This window comes from Taudactylus pleione, unplaced genomic scaffold (assembly GCF_031769625.1).
Source record: "Taudactylus pleione unplaced genomic scaffold, aTauple2 ptg000242l, whole genome shotgun sequence".
Taxonomy (NCBI): domain Eukaryota; kingdom Metazoa; phylum Chordata; class Amphibia; order Anura; family Myobatrachidae; genus Taudactylus; species Taudactylus pleione.
In genome coordinates, this window is record NW_028284644.1 from 3,880,762 (window position 1) to 3,899,008 (window position 18,247).

Here is an 18,247-nt window from a genome sequence, read left to right on the forward strand (position 1 = left end):
GGGGGGAAGGAAAATGGAAAAATGGATCTACCAAGCGCTAATACAATTGGATGCCTAGAATAAAAAATAATCACAAACTCAAATAACTATAAATCAAAAAAACTATAAATCAAAAAATTTCTTGCTATCCCAGAATACAATTATAGACAGTTAGATTTTACAGTCAATACAAATTACCTCTGTCTTGCTGCTCAACCCAAATAAAAACGGGATTGCTGATTCCCGAATGGAGTAAAAAAGAAAGAAAATATGGAGAGCGCTGGACAGAGGTAAATAAATTTAATATTCAATTAAACATGACATAATATTAAAAAGCTGACATATAAAAATCATATATAACAGTCAAAGTACATAATTCCTGGATAGCAGAACCACCTGAGATCTCCTATAAAGTGAAATATCTTATAATATAAAATGATAGCATGCACCAAGCAATTGTGCAGACATAGGTTAGTAATAAAGCATCTCATACATTTCACACAGGAACTGAGGAGCATAAATATATCAGAATGTTAGTAAACGGAGAGTTTGCATGCATAAAGTAATTCCAGCTGTAAGGAGCTCAGGAGAGTATTGCAATACACGTCTTAGGCAATGTGCAACTGACAGTTAAATCTTACCACCTTAGAAAGGTAACCGGCGTCCCGGCACACTAATAGGTGGTGACGGCTGCTGATCCCAGCTGCTGTGTAGGAAACAAGGGCTGACCAACTGGCAAGAATGGAGCTATAGCCACTAATTGTATGAGCGGCTGGAAATGAAAAACCAGGGTGGAGAGTCCAGTGCGCTGCTCTGCCAAGATGAGTGTGTACCCACGTGTCCACCGTGGGACCACCGTGAGGCTGCAGGCGGCAGATGGGGCCAGAGCATGGGTCCACGTGAGGGGAGCGGTGGACATGTTCGGGCGGCTGGGTTGTCACAGCATGTCCGTCTATGTGCTCGCTGGAGCAGTGTAGCTGGAGAGAAGCGTGCAGCCAATCAGTTGGTATCTGTGACCAGGAAACAAGGAAAACACCTGACGCGTTTCTCGGCCAATCAGAGGGGCCCTTTCATCAGAGGTGACTTGTGTCTTAGAAAGTGTTCTATTTATACTCATCAGTAATAGTAAATAATAACACATGAGTTAATTAAAATCAATTAACTAATCGGCTAATGGTAATAGCTGGGATAGACAATAAATTCAAAAGCTTTTAAATAATACAATATATAATTTAAAAAATACTCAGAATAATATATAGAAATAGATATTGAAAAGAGATATAAAAAATAAGAATAAAATTAAAATGAACATCCATATTTATGATAGAAATCATTAAATGGGGTATATTATCATGTATTTCAATATACCCCTCAATTGATTAGCAAAGGATAATAATAATAATTAATAATAAAAAACCAGAAAAGAAAAAAGAAAAAATAATAATAATAATAAAAAGTCACTAGAATAAAAGGAGTACTGTCGATCATATCGATATCCATAATAAAATCGACCAATGGACATAATCTATTGCATGCCCTTCCAACAACATATAATACACAACACAATTGCGTGTATGATATAGCAGACTGAACTGTTTGCTCATTCGCTAGAGCCTGGTACACACAACATGAATAAAGACCCCAACCTGTTCACCTAATGGTGGAACGTGAAATGGTGTATATACACACATGGATGCTTATATAGGTGCATACATGGTAATATACAAATCAGTCAATATAAACATTGATAAAAACAAGCAAGCGAAACAAAGAATGATAGAAAAGAAAAAAGATGCAAAATGTATATACACATATACACACATATAACACACATACATACACATGCATATATACATATATATGTGTGCAGATGCATAAATTGCCTAACAGTCAATCCATATATAGCATTTCATTGCGACTTCCTCATCAATGACTTGGGCTCCCACAAATTGCTGAGATATAGACATTATCTTGTCAATATAGTAATTTATACTTTTTTAATGTTATACAGTACTTGCCTTAAGTTTATTCTCCTCATGAGACCTTTATCTTCATACGCTGTCTATAGGGCTATCCGCACACCATATGCTGTCACCTTCCCATGAATTATGGAATAAACATGCTGTTCCACATTCAAGCCTATAGTTCCCATGGCTCAATCTACATCATCAGGATTTGGATTGTCACCTGGAAGGTCTTCCGCAGCCTCTCACAATTAAATTGCATCTCCAAAGCAAACTTCCATGTGGCATAGTTCTCTAAATCTCTCAATTTGATGAAGCTCATGCTGGATGCTGCTGCTGTGTAAATGCTGTGTGCTGGACCAAATGCAGGACTCACTGTATACTTCACACACAGTGTACTGTGTGAGGTGCCTGGGCCCATAAGCTGTTGATATGTGCTATTTATATGAAACCATAGGAAGTTAACAATAGGCACCAGTGGAATGTAATATTTAGGCCACAACAGTGTTCCTTAACCAGTTTTGCAGGTTTTTTTTGTAGGAATACAGCGGTACAGACAGTAATGGCGGTAACAGTGGTATAAGCTATGACAGCAGAGATAAGCAAAAGACCATCCAGTCATGTAATGCAGTGGTATAACAGGTATTTGTATGAACTCACACCTGGAGCTAAGTGCTAAACATCCGTGTAGCACTGCGACACTCAGCATAGATTATTAAGTCGGTGCACACATAAACATTTAGCTGGATTGCAAGAGGTAAATAAAATTAAATATCATTGCTCTCATCAAAGGTTTCTGATATAGATATATCCTCTCACTCTTTCTGTGAATATATCCACAAGTTCCCAAAAGTCTGCCAGCAAAAATCAGCACTTATCAGTGTATTGTTATAAATTGATACTTATCCATACAGGGTTCTCTATGATAATTTATATGCCCAGTTGTCACCCAGTTACAACCTCTCTGATGCAAATGAGATGTATTTGACTCATTTGCTCAGCTCGGAGCATGTGCAGCATGAAATAAGATCAGTCCACAAAAGGAAATTAGGTGCAACTCTGTATTAGCACCTTAGTGTTCATTTACTCAACCAAGTTGCCTTCCAGTTGCACCCACTTAGCTGCAACTGGAGATGTAGCTGAGATGTCTATGGCTCTAAATCGCTCATTGCTGCTCAAAGTTACAAAATGTTTGGCTGCAGTGCAAAAAATTGCAAGATTCATCCACAAATTGGTCTTGTGTGCAACTATGAATATGTCCTTACTGTTCATTTAAGCCAACATTGTCTCTGGTTATTTAGTACTAGGATAATCACTATGCTGACAGGCAGACAAATCACTCTGTATCTTTGAGAAAGCACAGACTGGCAGCGTCGCCTCCTAAACCCATGATGTTGTGACATCACACCTAGGGTGTGTGGACACTGGCTCTGGGAAGTAGACGCTCTGGACAGCTCCACAGGCTGTGGGGTGCCTGCCCAAAGCGTCCTTTGCACGCTGCAGGCAGCTCTGTAGTAGTGATACTGGCTGCAGGGTGCTGTTCCAGGCATTCTGTAAGCCACATGCAGGTGCCATGGGGTAGCGACGGTGCCACCCCCAGGACCCTGTGCCATGTGCGATGGCACTGCTCGAAATGCCCCTAATATCGGCCCTCCAGACTGCTTTTACATAGATATTGAAATATAATATGCACCTCACAGAATTTGTATCTGGTGAAGCCTAGTAGAAGTGTCCCAAAGCGCACACCAGCTAAGCATACATTTTTGGTTTGTTGTGAGAGCCACAGATAAGAATTTTTTTTTTTGCATAAATGATATATAAAATGCACAGCTGAGTTATGAGTGGAATGTCACTACTACCAGAGAACTGTGCCAGACTCGGGTACTTTAGGAGGCATAGCCTAAAGTAAGGAGGTGTGGTCACGCCTCCTTACAAAAAAAAATAGAAAAAATAGTATTTGCTGCACCACTCCGTGTGCCCCTCAGGCAGGAGCAGATCCTGGGGGACGAGGCAATCAGTGTGTTTGCTCCTCCACGCACAGCCAGAGGAGACTGCAGCTGATCAGCGGCAGCATCATACCGGGCCCCTGCCCAGGTAATTAGTATCTGCCCCCTTCCCTCTCTCGGCGCCCCGGACTACTATTAGAATTTTGAATTTTTCTAACATATCTTTTGCTCTATACATGAATGTTAAAACGATTTTGAGTTGGAAGCAAAGCAAAAAAAGGAGCAAGTTTGCATCTGGACAAAGTTGCACCTGCGTATCTATAATGGGTGCAGGGTGTGCCGCGCACACCACACATCCTGCACTCATATAATTAGTATACTTACCTCTCGGAGTCCCACGTCAGCCGGTTCTGCAGACTAAAAGTCTACAGCACTGCGAGAGAGGAGAGGGCTCGCACGGAGGCTGCACAAGGGAGTCCTCTCTTAAAATGCCCCAGACAAGTTGCAATACAACGGGTGCACATATATTTCTTTTTTTTGTTGTTATTATTTTTGTTGGGTAAATTGTTGTTCATTTTCCATGTAGTCCAGAATGAACAACTTTATTTTACACATCATTCAGATAGGATACACCCTTCCCAACTCTCTTGGGGGCCAGTTTATCAATGATCGCTTTTGTAACATGATCAGGGCATGCCAGTAACGCCCATGATCGCCTTGCAAAATGCGATCCTACAGCCCAGATGTATCATCCGGGACATGCAAACCAAACCGAAAGGAGCCTATCGCTACGATGTCTCCGGAGAGTTGCCGACCAGTGCAGGGGGTGCTGCACATGCACATTTGCCATAGCCGCGGAGGATTCCCACTGATCCTTCTGCCGGCTAATTATGCCCAGTGTAGCCCATAGGCTACAGCGGCTAACGTCATCTTCAGATGGCGTTAGCTGTGGGGGCCAATATCTGGAATGCCCCGCATTCCGGATATTGGAAAATTTGGCAGCATCGCATTTCCCATAGAAACCTATGGGGGATGCGGCTGCCAGTGGTAATGGAGGGATCACAGAAGGTATTGGAGTAATACATAAGGGGGATACTTAATATTTGAGCTAATCCACCAAAAGGGATTATACCTCAAATACACTTTGATAAATGGGCCCTTTGGTATTATGGATGTGCTAGAGGGGAAGTTGGTGTCTGCATGTTGTCTGTGCGAGTGCTTTGCGATTGCATATATTAGCATACTTTCGCAGCAGACTTGTGTACGCAATTGCATCCGCGATCACATTAGCGATCCTTGCTGAATCAGGCCCTTAGTACCGTCCTCTAGGTACTTCCCGAAAGACAGCACAGCCGCGGCATTTCTCTATAGAAATCCTGGTTCTGAGCATTCAAGAGAGGTGAGCCTCTGCCTCTCTCAGGCAATAAACGGTTCCCACCATTGCCTTCAATAGTGAGAACCGCTAGGTTACTAAAGGTTACCTAGCGGTTCTCACCATTGAAGTCAATGGTGGGAACAGTTCATTGGCTGAGAGAGGTGGAGACTCACCTCTCTCAGCCAATGAACAAATACATTGGTTAGTTAGGAAATTATTTAATTTTTGTTAACACTTTTGTAACATTCTCTTATGGCCTTATTCAGAGTTGGGTGCAATTTTCATCTAAGTGCAAAGATATATTGCAGCTGGGAAAAAATTAGCATTTTGCTATCAATGCAGCAGAGTTGGTCACAAACGTGAGCGGTGCACAGGTAGCAAATGCAGCTCCCTCAACCAAACAGATTTGCCAGGAACACAACAGGAAGTGTGGCATCATTTTAAATACATAGGAAAGACAAAATCAAAGTACAGAATTCAATCTAATGCGCCTGTTAGGTGGCTATCTTGGGATAGTTCTCACATTGACACGCCCTTACTTTACTTTAGCCGCACTGACCCGCAAACCATGTCCTGGCCCCCTTTGCACATGTGCAAAATGCAGATGAGTCACCAGTGTAAAAGAAATACATCACAAAATGACGCGCATGTGCAATAACAAAAGAACAAGCTGCGAGGAAATAAGGTCATATGACCAAAATGGTTTAGGGATTCTGCTCATTCATTTTGCTGGTAGGTATTCTGTTTAGTAAAATGTCTTGTCAGCTATAAAGTCCACAATACAGAATACATCATTTATGTTATGGTATGAGACAACATGACAATTTACAATAGTTAAAGGGCATTTGTGACACTCTGTATAATCCCATAATGTAATGTCTGTTTTCACATTTCCTTTATAGTGTGTTGATATACTTATAAAAGTATTACTTACCAGTACATCTTGGCAACTCAGGCTCCCACTGACTATTTTGATTACATTTTACAGTGTCAGAACCATTCAACACATAGCCTTTTGAACAAGCAAATTTCACAGCAGAATTCAGATAGTATGGGCCTAAAATTCCAGACAACTTATTTGCTTGGGGTACAGATGGATTTGGACACTCAATGGCTGTATAGAACAACAAACACATACATATCAATAAATGTGATTAAATGCAACATATCATGCAACCTATATAATATTGATGTGTACTTTAGAGGCTTGCATTATTTTATTTTCATATATTTGTTTCACAATTAAGAAAAAAGGACTAGAACTGTTATCAGGGGTTGGGTACGGGATGCCGGCGCTCAGGATCGCGACGGTCAGAATCCCGACACTGGCATCCTGTCAGTAGGTATGCTAACCCTACCCCTAACCCTCCCTCCCTGCACCCTAAACCTAACCCCTTCCCCCCGCAGCTTAACCCTAAACCTCCCCCTAGTGCCTAACCCTAACCCCAACCCTCCCCTGAACCCTTCTACTTACCGTCGGAATGTTAGCGGTCAGGATGCCAGTGCCAGGCAACATCTCCACTTCTAAAAACCCGCACTTTAGTAAATATACCCCAATGTCTGTTTGTTTGACAGACACACTAGCTAGCAAGTAAACTGCAATCCCGTGTAAAGCACACTGTAAACAGACTACTGTGTGTTTGTTTGTCAGACACTAGTAGTGTTGATAAGGGAGTGAGCTACTGCACAGACTCTATTTTGTTCCTCCTTCCAAGATGGACACCTAAGTTACTACTGAGCATTAGCGGGGCCATCTTGTCTTTACTGTGAGAGAGTGACACAGTGGGAGACTTAGCCATGAGAGACCTTGCATAGTATCCTGCAATTACTGCATTTACTGCACTACTACCTGTAAGCTATATACAGTCACTGGCTGATGAACTGATGTGAGTACAGCTGTTTATTGCATATCTTCCAATAAACCATCTTACTGGTTAAGCAACTAGGCTGCCTGTAGTGATAAGGCATTCCACTGGTGTGTACATTACTCTGCCTTGCCAGCGAACTTGTACACATGCATTTCCAACAAGAAACACCTGCAATCCAGTGCTGCAAACAGGCTGTTATATATCATTTATATATAATTATATTGGCACTAGTGCATGAGGTTAGAGATTTCTGGTGTAAAAACCTGCCTTGTTTTATACTATTTAAATCATATTTTTTCTATTAGAGTGTGGGCATGATTCAGAGATGGACAGATTTGCACAGCCACAAATGCAGAAGGAGGTGTCTGACACCACCTTGCTGCATTATCGATTCTAGCATTGCGGCCGACGTCGCAGGCTGTGATCACCATCTTTAGTCAGGCTGCTTCTTTGATCAGGCTACGGGCACATAAGAGGCCAGGAATCTGTGTCATCAACGCAGACCCTGGCCTCGTCCCTCCTGGAAAACAAGGTTGACATGCCCCCATTTTCTGGAACGATGACCAGGCATGCACCCACTCTGCCGCAGATTGCAGGACCTGTTCTGCACATACTCAGAACAGGTCCTGCACAGACACATAGCCCTAACAATCGGAGATGTACAGTATGTACATCGAAAGATGATTGTACATCTCTGAATCAGGCCCTTTGTGTTTCTGAGAGGCAGCCTATATTACTGTACTTACAGGTGTGGCCCCCCTAAAAAAATATTTGTTTGCTGGTGTTAAAAAAAACATTTGATGTCTCTTATATTTATAATTCCATTACATTTTATAGAATTTTTTTCAAGTGTTGTGTTATGGAGAGGCCGGGTATATTACTGTAGTCACTGGGTGTGGACATGTATCCGTCAGCTGCACCTCAAAAATAAGTGCAAAAAATATATTTTTTTGCTGGTGTCAACTAAAAGCTCCAGTCTTTTAATAAAACTGCATGATAAAGGTAACAATCACTCATTTCTTTATCTCATTGTACGTTCACTTGATGTGGTGGCAGTTAAGTTCAACTACAGTAGCTTTACTGTGTAAAAAACTGTGTCCTTGTGTAAAAAACTAAATCTATCATGGATCAGTCGATAGAAGAGCAGGAACAACCGAGTACTAGTGCTGGCAGTGATAGTACTTAACATCTTCTAAGGAGGTCAAGGGGAAAGAAGAGGACAAGGGAAAGGAAGGTGTAAGGTAGGGAATCTCAAATCTAAACAGTATTTTACAAGATTGTGAAAACATCACCTCTAACCATGAAGGGAAAAGTTACTATTGAAAAATAATGTATAAGTGCCAGCATGCCATACACCACATGTAGTGGCAAGGAAAGGCTCAGAGGAGTATGGCCTTTCTTTGCAAGTGGTGGTTCTGCTGTGCATGCAACACTTTATCGTTTATAGTTTAGATGTTACTGTTAAAGTTAGGAGAGCATTATTGATTCCTTTAGGAAGGCTTCATTCCCTAAAAAATATGGCCACCTTCTGTACTTCTGTGTTTGCTCTGTGCCATCTTGTCATTCTGTATGCCAGAGCACCACAGTAAAACACAGACATGCTCCACTTAGCTCAGTGAGACCCTGCGTTTACTGCTTGACAATACTGGAACTGCTACTGCTAGTATCCTGCACCACTACCTACACGCAGTCAATGGCTGTTGATCTGTATGCTGCACTCTCCATGCTGAGAGTCTGTTATATGCATTACTGTGAGTAGGGCTGTACATCCAGATTACTGCTGAATAAACCACTTCACTGACTTTAGGGGATCCTCTGGTGTGTACCATTACTCTGCCATATCATTGCCAATAGTGCACACATACAGAGGCCGTATCTAGAGATTTTGGTCCCAGATCAGTGTGATTTATGCAGTGCTTCTGTGTGATATATTTTATGAAAATGTTAAAATTTTAATTTGGGGGGCTTGTTATGATTTTGCCCCCCTAAATCATAACCAGCTCTGGGCCTCTAAGTCTATTCTGGTACAGGAAAATTGGGGAAAATAATGATGTGGGGTTCCTCCTATTTTCCTATAAGCAGCACAGTGCTGAACCAGCCTTGGTGGTAATGAGACAGCATGGAGACACACAGCATGGAGTCTCCCTGCTTAACCATTCTCCAGCCCCAAACTGGTATGCCCAGGGCTGGCAATCCTTGGAAAGTGGGGAACCAAAACAATGGGGTCCCTATCCCAAGGATGAACCAGTTCTGGCCTTACCAGTTTGGGGCTTACCAGGAGGGACTGTCATAGCTACAGGCACAAGATGTCAGCAATTGTACATCCTTGATACACATCACTGTTATGCATTGATGACAACTAAGTCACAGTCTATAGATATATGGTATAGAAGATTTGGTCAACTTGGATATGTTCAAAAGCTACAGAGTGGGATGGTCACAGGAATGTAAGTGACTAACTCAGAGAAACCCATATGTAAGAACTGTATTGTGGGGAAAGTCATCAGTCATTTCCAAAATCAACAAGAGAGCTACAAAACCACTCAAAAGAGTACATTCAGATGTGTGTGGTGCAATGGAAATTAAGTTTGTGGATACAGATACTTTATGACTTATATAGATGACTTCACAAGGATGACGTGTGTACTACATCAGTGAAAACAAATGCAGATTATGAGACCTGTAGAAGATCAAACTGGTTACAGACTAAAGAACCCGAGATCTGATAACGGTTGAGAAGTATCTCAAAAGAGAAGTGGAACACTTCTCAAGAAAATATGGAATAGAGCATCAATTGACCATTGCCTAAACTCCAAAACAAAATGGGGTCGGTGAACGAGAAACCATACACTAGTAGAGAGAGCAATATGCATGCTAAAGGACACAGACCTGAACATGCAGTATTGGGTGGAAGCTGTGTCCACAGCAGTTTATTTTCAAGAAACATTTTCCTACAGTTGCCCTAAAGGACATAAGACCTTTTGAAGAATGGTTAAAGAGAAAACCAAGTGTAAGACATCTCAAAACTTTTGGAGTCGTACAGCCTATGATAAGTCTGATTCCACTTTGGCTCCAGTTGCTAAGTCCGGTCTCACCGCGGCTCCAGTTGCTAAGTCTGGTTCCACTCCGGCCCATGAAGAATCTCATCCTGTTCTCAACCCACTTTCTTTTGCCAATACTCAGATAGCTCTGGGAAGATGTTTGTTCTTTCAGAACTTAGTAGAAAATTGCTAACATGGGCCCATGCATCCTGTTCGCTGGTCTTACCAATTTCTCGCAGTTATTGGTGGCCCTCCATGAAACATGATGTTCAGGATTTTATCAAATGCACCCAGCATAAAAATCAACATTAAAAACCAGTTGGTCCCCTCCATCCACTATCAACACCAAAACAATCATGGACCCATGTATCAATGGACTTTATAACATATTTGCCAGTTTGCAAAGGATGTAATGCTGTCTGGGTGGTAGTGGATAGTTTTTCTAAATTGTTTGTTCGGCCTTCAGTATGCACCTCAGTTAGCACACATCTTCATACGTGAGATTTTTCGGCTCCGTGGTCTCCCGAAGGAAATTGTTTCAGACATGGGTATACAGTTTGTGGCCAGGTTCTGGAGATATATATATATATATATAACTCATTCCATATATCACTTCTTCGAGCATTGGTTCTAAATCATTTCCAGTCTTCAACACCAAAAGCCCCTAACATCAAAACTCAAAGAGGAGTGGAGTTTGAGATTGATTGAAATTATGATTCCTGCTATTGTTTTGGTCATTTGCAATATCTCATTGACTGGAAAGGCTACAGTCTGGAAGAAAGGTCCTGGATTGACTATATCCAAATGCAAAGGCTGTCTGGAGGCCATACTCAGGAGAGAGGGAACTGTCAGAAATTATACTTACCCTCGGTCATGCTGCTCTGTCCTGGTGGGGGTCCCAGTCTGGAGGCTCCCAGAGTGTGCTGCTGATGGGTCCTCAGCCTGGTGGTGGTCTCTGGAGCCTGGAGTTCCAGCTGCGTTCCTGCTGGCTTCAGACACTGGGTGCAGCCATGCTGGTCCTGGTCAGGTGACCGCTATTTCTAATGGCAGGCAGACTGGCATCCACCTCACCACACCAGCCATTGCTCATGAGGCCCAGGGTATCAGACCTGCCACCAACAGCACTCAGCAGCTGAGCTTCATCGCTGTTAGATATCCAAGGTTCCAGCTCCCTGGCTTGTTAGCTATTGTCTCTTTGCCTACTCCAGTGGTGATTCCACTCTGGCTCCACTTGATAAGTATGAAACTACTCTGACTCCAGTTGCCAAGTCTGGTTCCAATCCGGCTCCTGTTGATAAGTCTGATCCGACTTCAGCTCCAGTTGCTAAGTCCAGTACCACTCCGTCCCAGTTGCTAAGTCCGGTTTTACTCTGGCTCCAGTTGCCTAGTCCAACATCACTCCGGATCCTGTTGCTATAGTCTGGTCCTACTCCAGTTGTGCTACCATCCAGTACATGTCCCAGAGACTTACTCCAGTACCCTGCTCCCTACGGTACTGTCCTGCAGTATACACCTGTTACCTTGCACTCCTATGAGGAAGTGTTACAGTATATCCATCCCTCATTATTTCAAACCTCCCGAGTTATTAGTGAGCAGGTATCTAGACCTCACCTGGGTAATCCAGAATCCCCTGTTCTGACACCCATGTAGTTGTGAATTGTCTTACATAGGAAATACCAAAATAAGTTTCAAGATCAGAATACAAGAATACCTTAGGAATATAAAATCTTCACACATAGCCTTCATAGATATTTTCCAAAAGACACAATTTCAGAATCTAAAATCTTTCCTTTACAGTGTTAGAACATATAAGTGATGATTTAAGAAACAACAAATGTTAGAGTTCTTGGGGTAAATTTACTATTGCTCTATTTGCAGCACGATTTGAGCAGTGATTTAGCACTTCTCAAATCGACTCAAATCGCATGCAGTGAAAAACGTTTGTTCATTGCATTTACTATTAGTCGATTTGTTTTGCGATTTGCAAAACAAATTCGATTTGAGTCGGCTTTGAAGAGTGATTTGCTGTTCGATTTGGTAAGTTCATGTCCAAATCGAACGGCAAATCTCCCTTCAAATCCCTCTTCAAATCCCCGACACAATGAACTGCTTCATGCTTTTACTTTCAGCATGAGCAGTTCGTTGTCACACAGATACATGCAGACATCAGTGAGATGCCTGCATGTATCTGGCTGGAAAAAGTGTTATAAAGAGTTAAAAAAAAAAAAAAAGTGAGGTCACCCCCCAAAACATAACCAGCCCTGGACTTTGGCAACCATGTTCTGGTTGACTAAATACAGGGAAAAAATGACTTATACCCCTTTCAGACATCTCGAGAATCCCGTGAATTTGGCCTGCCTCGGCCAAATTCGCGGGTACCCAAGTCTGTCTGAAAGGTGCCTACCCGGGAACATGTTCCCGGGTAGCCGCCCCTGCAATCGACCAGGGTTTTTCCCGGGACTTAAGTCCCGGGAAATTACCCTGCTTCTGTCTGAATGGTGCTACCCGGGAATTTACTACTCCCGGGCAGCACCAAGCAGCTTTTGCATGTAGCTGACAGCGCAGAGCGTCCTATAGGACGCTCAGCACTGCTGCTTTGAGCTGACAGCGCAGGGCGTCCTATAGGGCTAAAAAAAAAACTGCATTACAATTGGCCGGCTTTTGGCTGGGAGGAGCAGACGGCAGAGAAGAGGCAGGTAAGCAGGAAAACCCTGCTCTTGTCTGAAAGGGGTCTACCTGGGAAATTCCCGGGTAGACACTGTAGTGTGAAAGGGGGGTCTCGACCAAATACCCAGGAATTTGTACAGGAGAAATTCCCGGGTCTGAGCAGGAAATTTCCCGGGTTGTATGTCTGAAAGGGGTATTAGGGTCTCCCTGTACTCAGTACAACCAGCACAGGGCTATGGGAAGCAGAGCTGGTTCTGGATTTACAGGGAAACATTTGCGTAGGGTCTCCCTGTAAGATCCAGAACCAGCCCTGGACCCTTTCTAATGGGGGGGCTGATGCCACAGCCAGGGGAGCCCTATCACCGGGCCCCCCAGCCGCAGCATCAGCCCTGACCGTTAGTCAGCCCGGGCTATCCCCGCCACCCCTGGACAGTGGGTGGCGGGTTGATTGTGAAAGTGTGGTGTAAAAATAGATTTCAATAAACATTGTCTTTCCAGTAGAACTACAGGTCCCAGCAAGCCTGCCCGCATGCTGGTACTTGGAGAACCACAAGTACCAGCATGCGGGGCATTAAGGGCCCACTGGGACTTGTAGTTCACCTGTAAAGAAATGTCCCAAGAAACACACACACCTTACAAAGTATAACTTTAATACATACATACATACACACACTCACACAATACTCACCTATCTTACCTCCATTGGTCTCCTTCTACAGTAGGCATCCAGGGGTTAAAATAAAAAAAACGATAACCCGACACTCGCATTAAGGAGTAATCAGTCTAACCGGACGGATTACTCCTTCCCGAATGAAGCGCACAGACGCGGCTTCATCCTTTGAAGCTCCGTGTCTGTGCATTCATTGGCTGAGAGAGGTCAGGCCCCGCCTCTCAGCCAATGAATGGCTCCTCCATTGTACTCAATGGTGGGAGCCGCATGGTTACTAAAGTTTATCCTGAACAGGCTCCCTGGGTCAAAGTTCTGCCCAGCGTCCCCAGGTCAAAGTTCTGCCCAGTGTACACCAACAGGAGGTCTGACCAGGACCTCAACCCCCTAGTTTGTCTTGTGGGATTCAATGTTACCACTCTGTGGAGTTTTCCTCCAAATCCATCCAGTGGAATGCTCAGAACAGGCTCCCTGGGACAAAGTTCTGCCCAGCGTTCACCAACTGGGATCCTAAACCCCCTTAAAACCTGGCCAAAATCCAACTGGACAGTCTCACATTGGTTCATCCCAATGGGTGCAGGGTTGTCCAAATGCATAACCGGACAGACAAACAAACATGCCGATTAATTAAATATATAAGATATAAGATAATTGCATTAACAGTGATCCAGGCTTGCCTACTCTCCCAAAACAGTCTGGAGGCTCCCGAAAATCAGGTGGCGCTCCCGACTGCCTGGAAAAGTGCTGACTGCTTCCCGGTATGCACAGCATTGTACAGTGGGGGCGGGGTTAAGATGACGCGAGCGCGTCTCAATGCCCCCGACACCACCCACTGCAGCTGCTCCCCGACCCCCACAGATGATGCCTTTCTGTATCCCTCCCGGAGGAGACAGTCCAAAGGTCGGCAAGTATCCAGTGATCATTTAAAATTGACACACATATGGCAAATTCATTTCTAACCTCTGCACTGGGGAGCATTCGGACTCCATTCTCCTTTTTCATTACAGGCCAGAGACTTTTCACCTATAAGTGATAAGGTTCCATTGCAATCATACGTAACAGAGTCCAGATATGTATATTCATCTTTTTCATGATAAAAAAATCCATTTGTAATAGTAGGAGGAGAGGGACAGAGTACAGCTGAAACAAAACAAACAGATACAAATATTATAGCTCTAGATCCAGTATTTGGCAAATAATCAGAAGTGCATTAGACATGAAAACTGCACACAAAAAATGACAATCCTAAATGAAGGATTTGTCTCTTAGGGACATATTTATCACAATCCGCATCTCAGTTGCAGATCGGATGTGATATTAGTCAAATTTGCAATGAGATTTTTTAATACAGCGCAAGGATGTATCATATATTGCATGCAAGGACAGAGCTTGTGAGAAAGCTCTGTCCCTGTGAATCGCCTTCAAGCAAAAAATACCCTGAGAGTGTGACCACTGCCGTATGCCGCTAACTGTTATTTTTTTACATTTTAACTTTATTAAATCTGAGCAGATCACATTTCCCATTACAAATATGGGAAATGTGATCTGCTTACTAAAAAAATCTGATACTTAGGGCTTGGAGAAAAATTTTACGAATTCTCCTACAATTACCCTTTATTACATTTAGTTCATATTAAAATAATGTGAAAAGGGTGTGAAAACACCCATTTTAACAATATGTTTTCAAAAAAATTATTGATAAATATGCCCGTTAAACTTTGCAAAGCATCTATAATCTACAGTACGAGCAGATCCGTCAGTTGAGCGGAATCGGTATGGTCTGATGAAATCCTGACGCCAGAAGGCCGGCAGTTGAAGATCCCGACTAGGTCCCCTAACCCACCCCTCTCCCCCCCCTAACCCTAACCCTCCCTTAGTGGTTCCTAACCCTAACCTCCCCCCTAGTGCCTAACCCTAACCTCCCCCCTGGGGTGTCTAAACCTAACCCCCCCCCCTCCCTGCACCCTAAACATAACCCTCCCGGGGGTTGCCTAGCCCTAAACTCCCCCCTGGGGTGCCTAACCCTAACCCCCCCTTCCCCTAGCCTGACCCTAACCCTCCCGGGCTGGTGGTTGCCATGGTCCCGTGGCCGTGGTGAGTGATGTCATTCCCGGCACGACATTTGTGCCGCTGCCGGGGAGATGCAGCTCAGACGGTACAGCTGACGGGACGTGGAAGCCACTGGGAATGGGGGTAAGTGTGATGGTTTATTCTTCATGCATTCAAGCACCGTTATGTTCATGTTGTTCATATTGATTGTCCTGAGGAAGGGGATTTGATCCCCAAAACGTTGTCTCAATAAAGCACCCAAGGTGGGGATATTTCACAGGTTACTGAGTCTCCGAGTGCCGCCTTCTGTTCTGTTTTATATACATAAATCATATACTAGGGGGTGTAACTTAAGAGACCTGCTAGAAAAAGCAGATGTATCTGACCCAAACCAAATAAAATCTAATCTCTTGTGTCCGAGGAAGACAGGATGTTACAAATGTGCTGATTGCCTGTGATGTAGGTATATGACTAATTTATGTCATCCTCAAACAGGTAAAAAATTATAAAAATAGCACCATGTCACTTGTACTATATGTAATATATATCATCAGTTGCCCATGCAGTAAAAACTACATAGGCAAAACAGATCGCATGTTTAAAGGGGATGAAGACAGGAAGCCGACAGCCGAAATGCCGACCGCTGGCTTCCTGACTGTCTAATCCCGTCAGGGGTCTAATGACAGGCATCGAAATCCCGGCGCCAGTCATTTCACCTACGCCTGGAAGCCCGGCGCCCGGCATACCTATGGAAGGTAAGCCGCGAGGCGGACGCAGACAGCCACGGGGGGGGGGGGGTTAGGTTAGGGGCTCCCGAGGGGAACTTAGGGTTAGTCACCACCCCAGGAGGGTTAGTGTCAGGCTAGATGAAGGGGGGTGTTAGGGTTAGGCACCCCCCCGGGAGACTTAGGTTTAGGCTGCAGGGAAGGAGGGGTTAGGTTTAGCCACTTACTGGGGGGGGAGGGTTAGGCACTTGGGGGGGAGGTTAGGGTTAAGCTGTCCACACACATAGCGATATTTTACCCGATCTGGCCGATTCCAACGCATTGGAACGACAGATCATGTAAAATATGCCAAAATCGTGAGGATATCGTGAGTCCCCACTGGTCATACATCGCATCGTCAGATCTGCCGTGCAGTAGGGCAGTTCTGACAATCTAGGACACGATGCACTGTGAAAATCTGGATGCAGGAGAGATTGTATGAAAATTGGACACCAATTTGTGTGCATATCATGTGGCGATCGTGTGCAGAGCTGCCGGGGAGAGTTTCAAAGGAAATTGTACACATCAGCTTAACGTGTGCACATCGGTATGTGTGTGGGCACCTTTAGGCACCCCTAAGGGAGGGTTAGGGGGGTATGGTTAATGAATTCTTAAAATACTTACCTGTGGGGATCTTCACTGCCGGTCTTCCAGCGTCCGGCGGTATTTCATACTGATCCCGTTTAAAGAGAGATCAGCATTACACAGAAGTGCCATCAGGGGGGAGCCATACAAAAGGGTCACAGTGACCAGCCCGTTGTTAAGCACTTTTTGGAGGCAGGGCACAACTTGATATAAAATAATTGACCATGTTCCCCCGAGTGGAGGGGTCAGGTCACGATTATTATTGCAGCTTGAATCGAAGTGGATATTCAAGTTAAATACATTAGCGCTGGATGGTTTAAATGAACAGTTAGAACTGCAATGCTTTATAGATCCGAATACTTGAATAAGTTTGAGAAAAGATAAGCACTCTGTTTAGTGATGGAATATTGCTAGGTCACCAGGGGTTAGAGGAGAGGGGGGCGTAGCCAGGATTGTGTCCATCAAAATTGTAGCCTATGGCAGTAACAAGGGGCAAGGCCCCTGCTATTCATTATAAATAGTCTGAAAGAGGAGCAATCTTCCTCTTTTCCAGTTTTGGAACCAGACTGGCTGAGTATCATCTGCTCCACTGTATTCTTGCTAGCTGTAGACCCACTTCCACATCCAGCCTTACCGCCCTGTGTCCTTCCACCCATGCCCCAGTGTAGCAGTACCTTTCTGCTCATTCCCCCCCCCACTGCTTCCAACCCCGGCATCCACTCCTCCACTATACCCCACTGTTCCCCCCTCCTCACCTGCCCACCAAGCTGCTTATTACTCCTTACCCGGCACTTGCAGCTTCCTCCAAGCGCGACACCTGCATCCGTTAGCCCGCCATGCCGCGCCTTCCTCCTCTTCCCCTGCGAGAGCGTAGGGAGACCGGACACTGCCATTATGTTTGCCCCCCCATGCATTGCCTGGCAGGGGGCTCCACATGCAGTGGGCACGGCTCGGTGGGCAGCCAGCCGACTGCGCCTTCCTCCACCCTCCCGGTGCATGTGCAGGGAGTCCCGGTGCGGGTGCCAGCACTGTGACCCCCCCTTCACCACCAGACTGGCTCTTGGGGGGCTCTGCAGGTGGCCGGGCACCACCTAGGCCTCCCCGCGCTCCACACTACCACCGGCCCCGCCCACTACAAAGCGGCAGCCATCTTAGTTCACATGATGGCCTCTGCTGCCACCCGTCCCCAGACAATAAGCAGAGAGCACCCCCTGTGTGCAATTATTTGCCCCTTACTCAGCACCAGGGGGCCAGTGCCCGCTTTTCCCCCCCTTTGTATCCCTGCCCCAGTGCATTTAACATGCCCCAATGCTTCAATACCCAGCCCCCCCCTCAATGGCAA

General features: G+C 44.6%; 1 protein-coding gene across 5 annotated transcripts in view; it reads right to left on the reverse strand.

Annotated features, from left to right (window-relative positions):
* LOC148516719 (zona pellucida sperm-binding protein 3 receptor-like) overlaps positions 1-18,247 on the reverse strand; it is a 230,671-nt gene that overhangs the window by 137,277 nt on the left and 75,147 nt on the right. For 3 of the 5 annotated variants that reach the window (XM_088479583.1, XM_088479579.1, XM_088479580.1), the window contains 2 exons: positions 14,468-14,647; positions 6,199-6,378 (listed from right to left, as the gene is read on the reverse strand). In XM_088479583.1, coding sequence (XP_088335709.1) covers positions 6,199-6,378; positions 14,468-14,647 — 360 coding nt within the window. The remainder of the gene's footprint in view (positions 1-6,198; positions 6,379-14,467; positions 14,648-18,247) is intronic. The other 2 variants (XM_088479581.1, XM_088479582.1) reach the window with 2 other exon arrangements.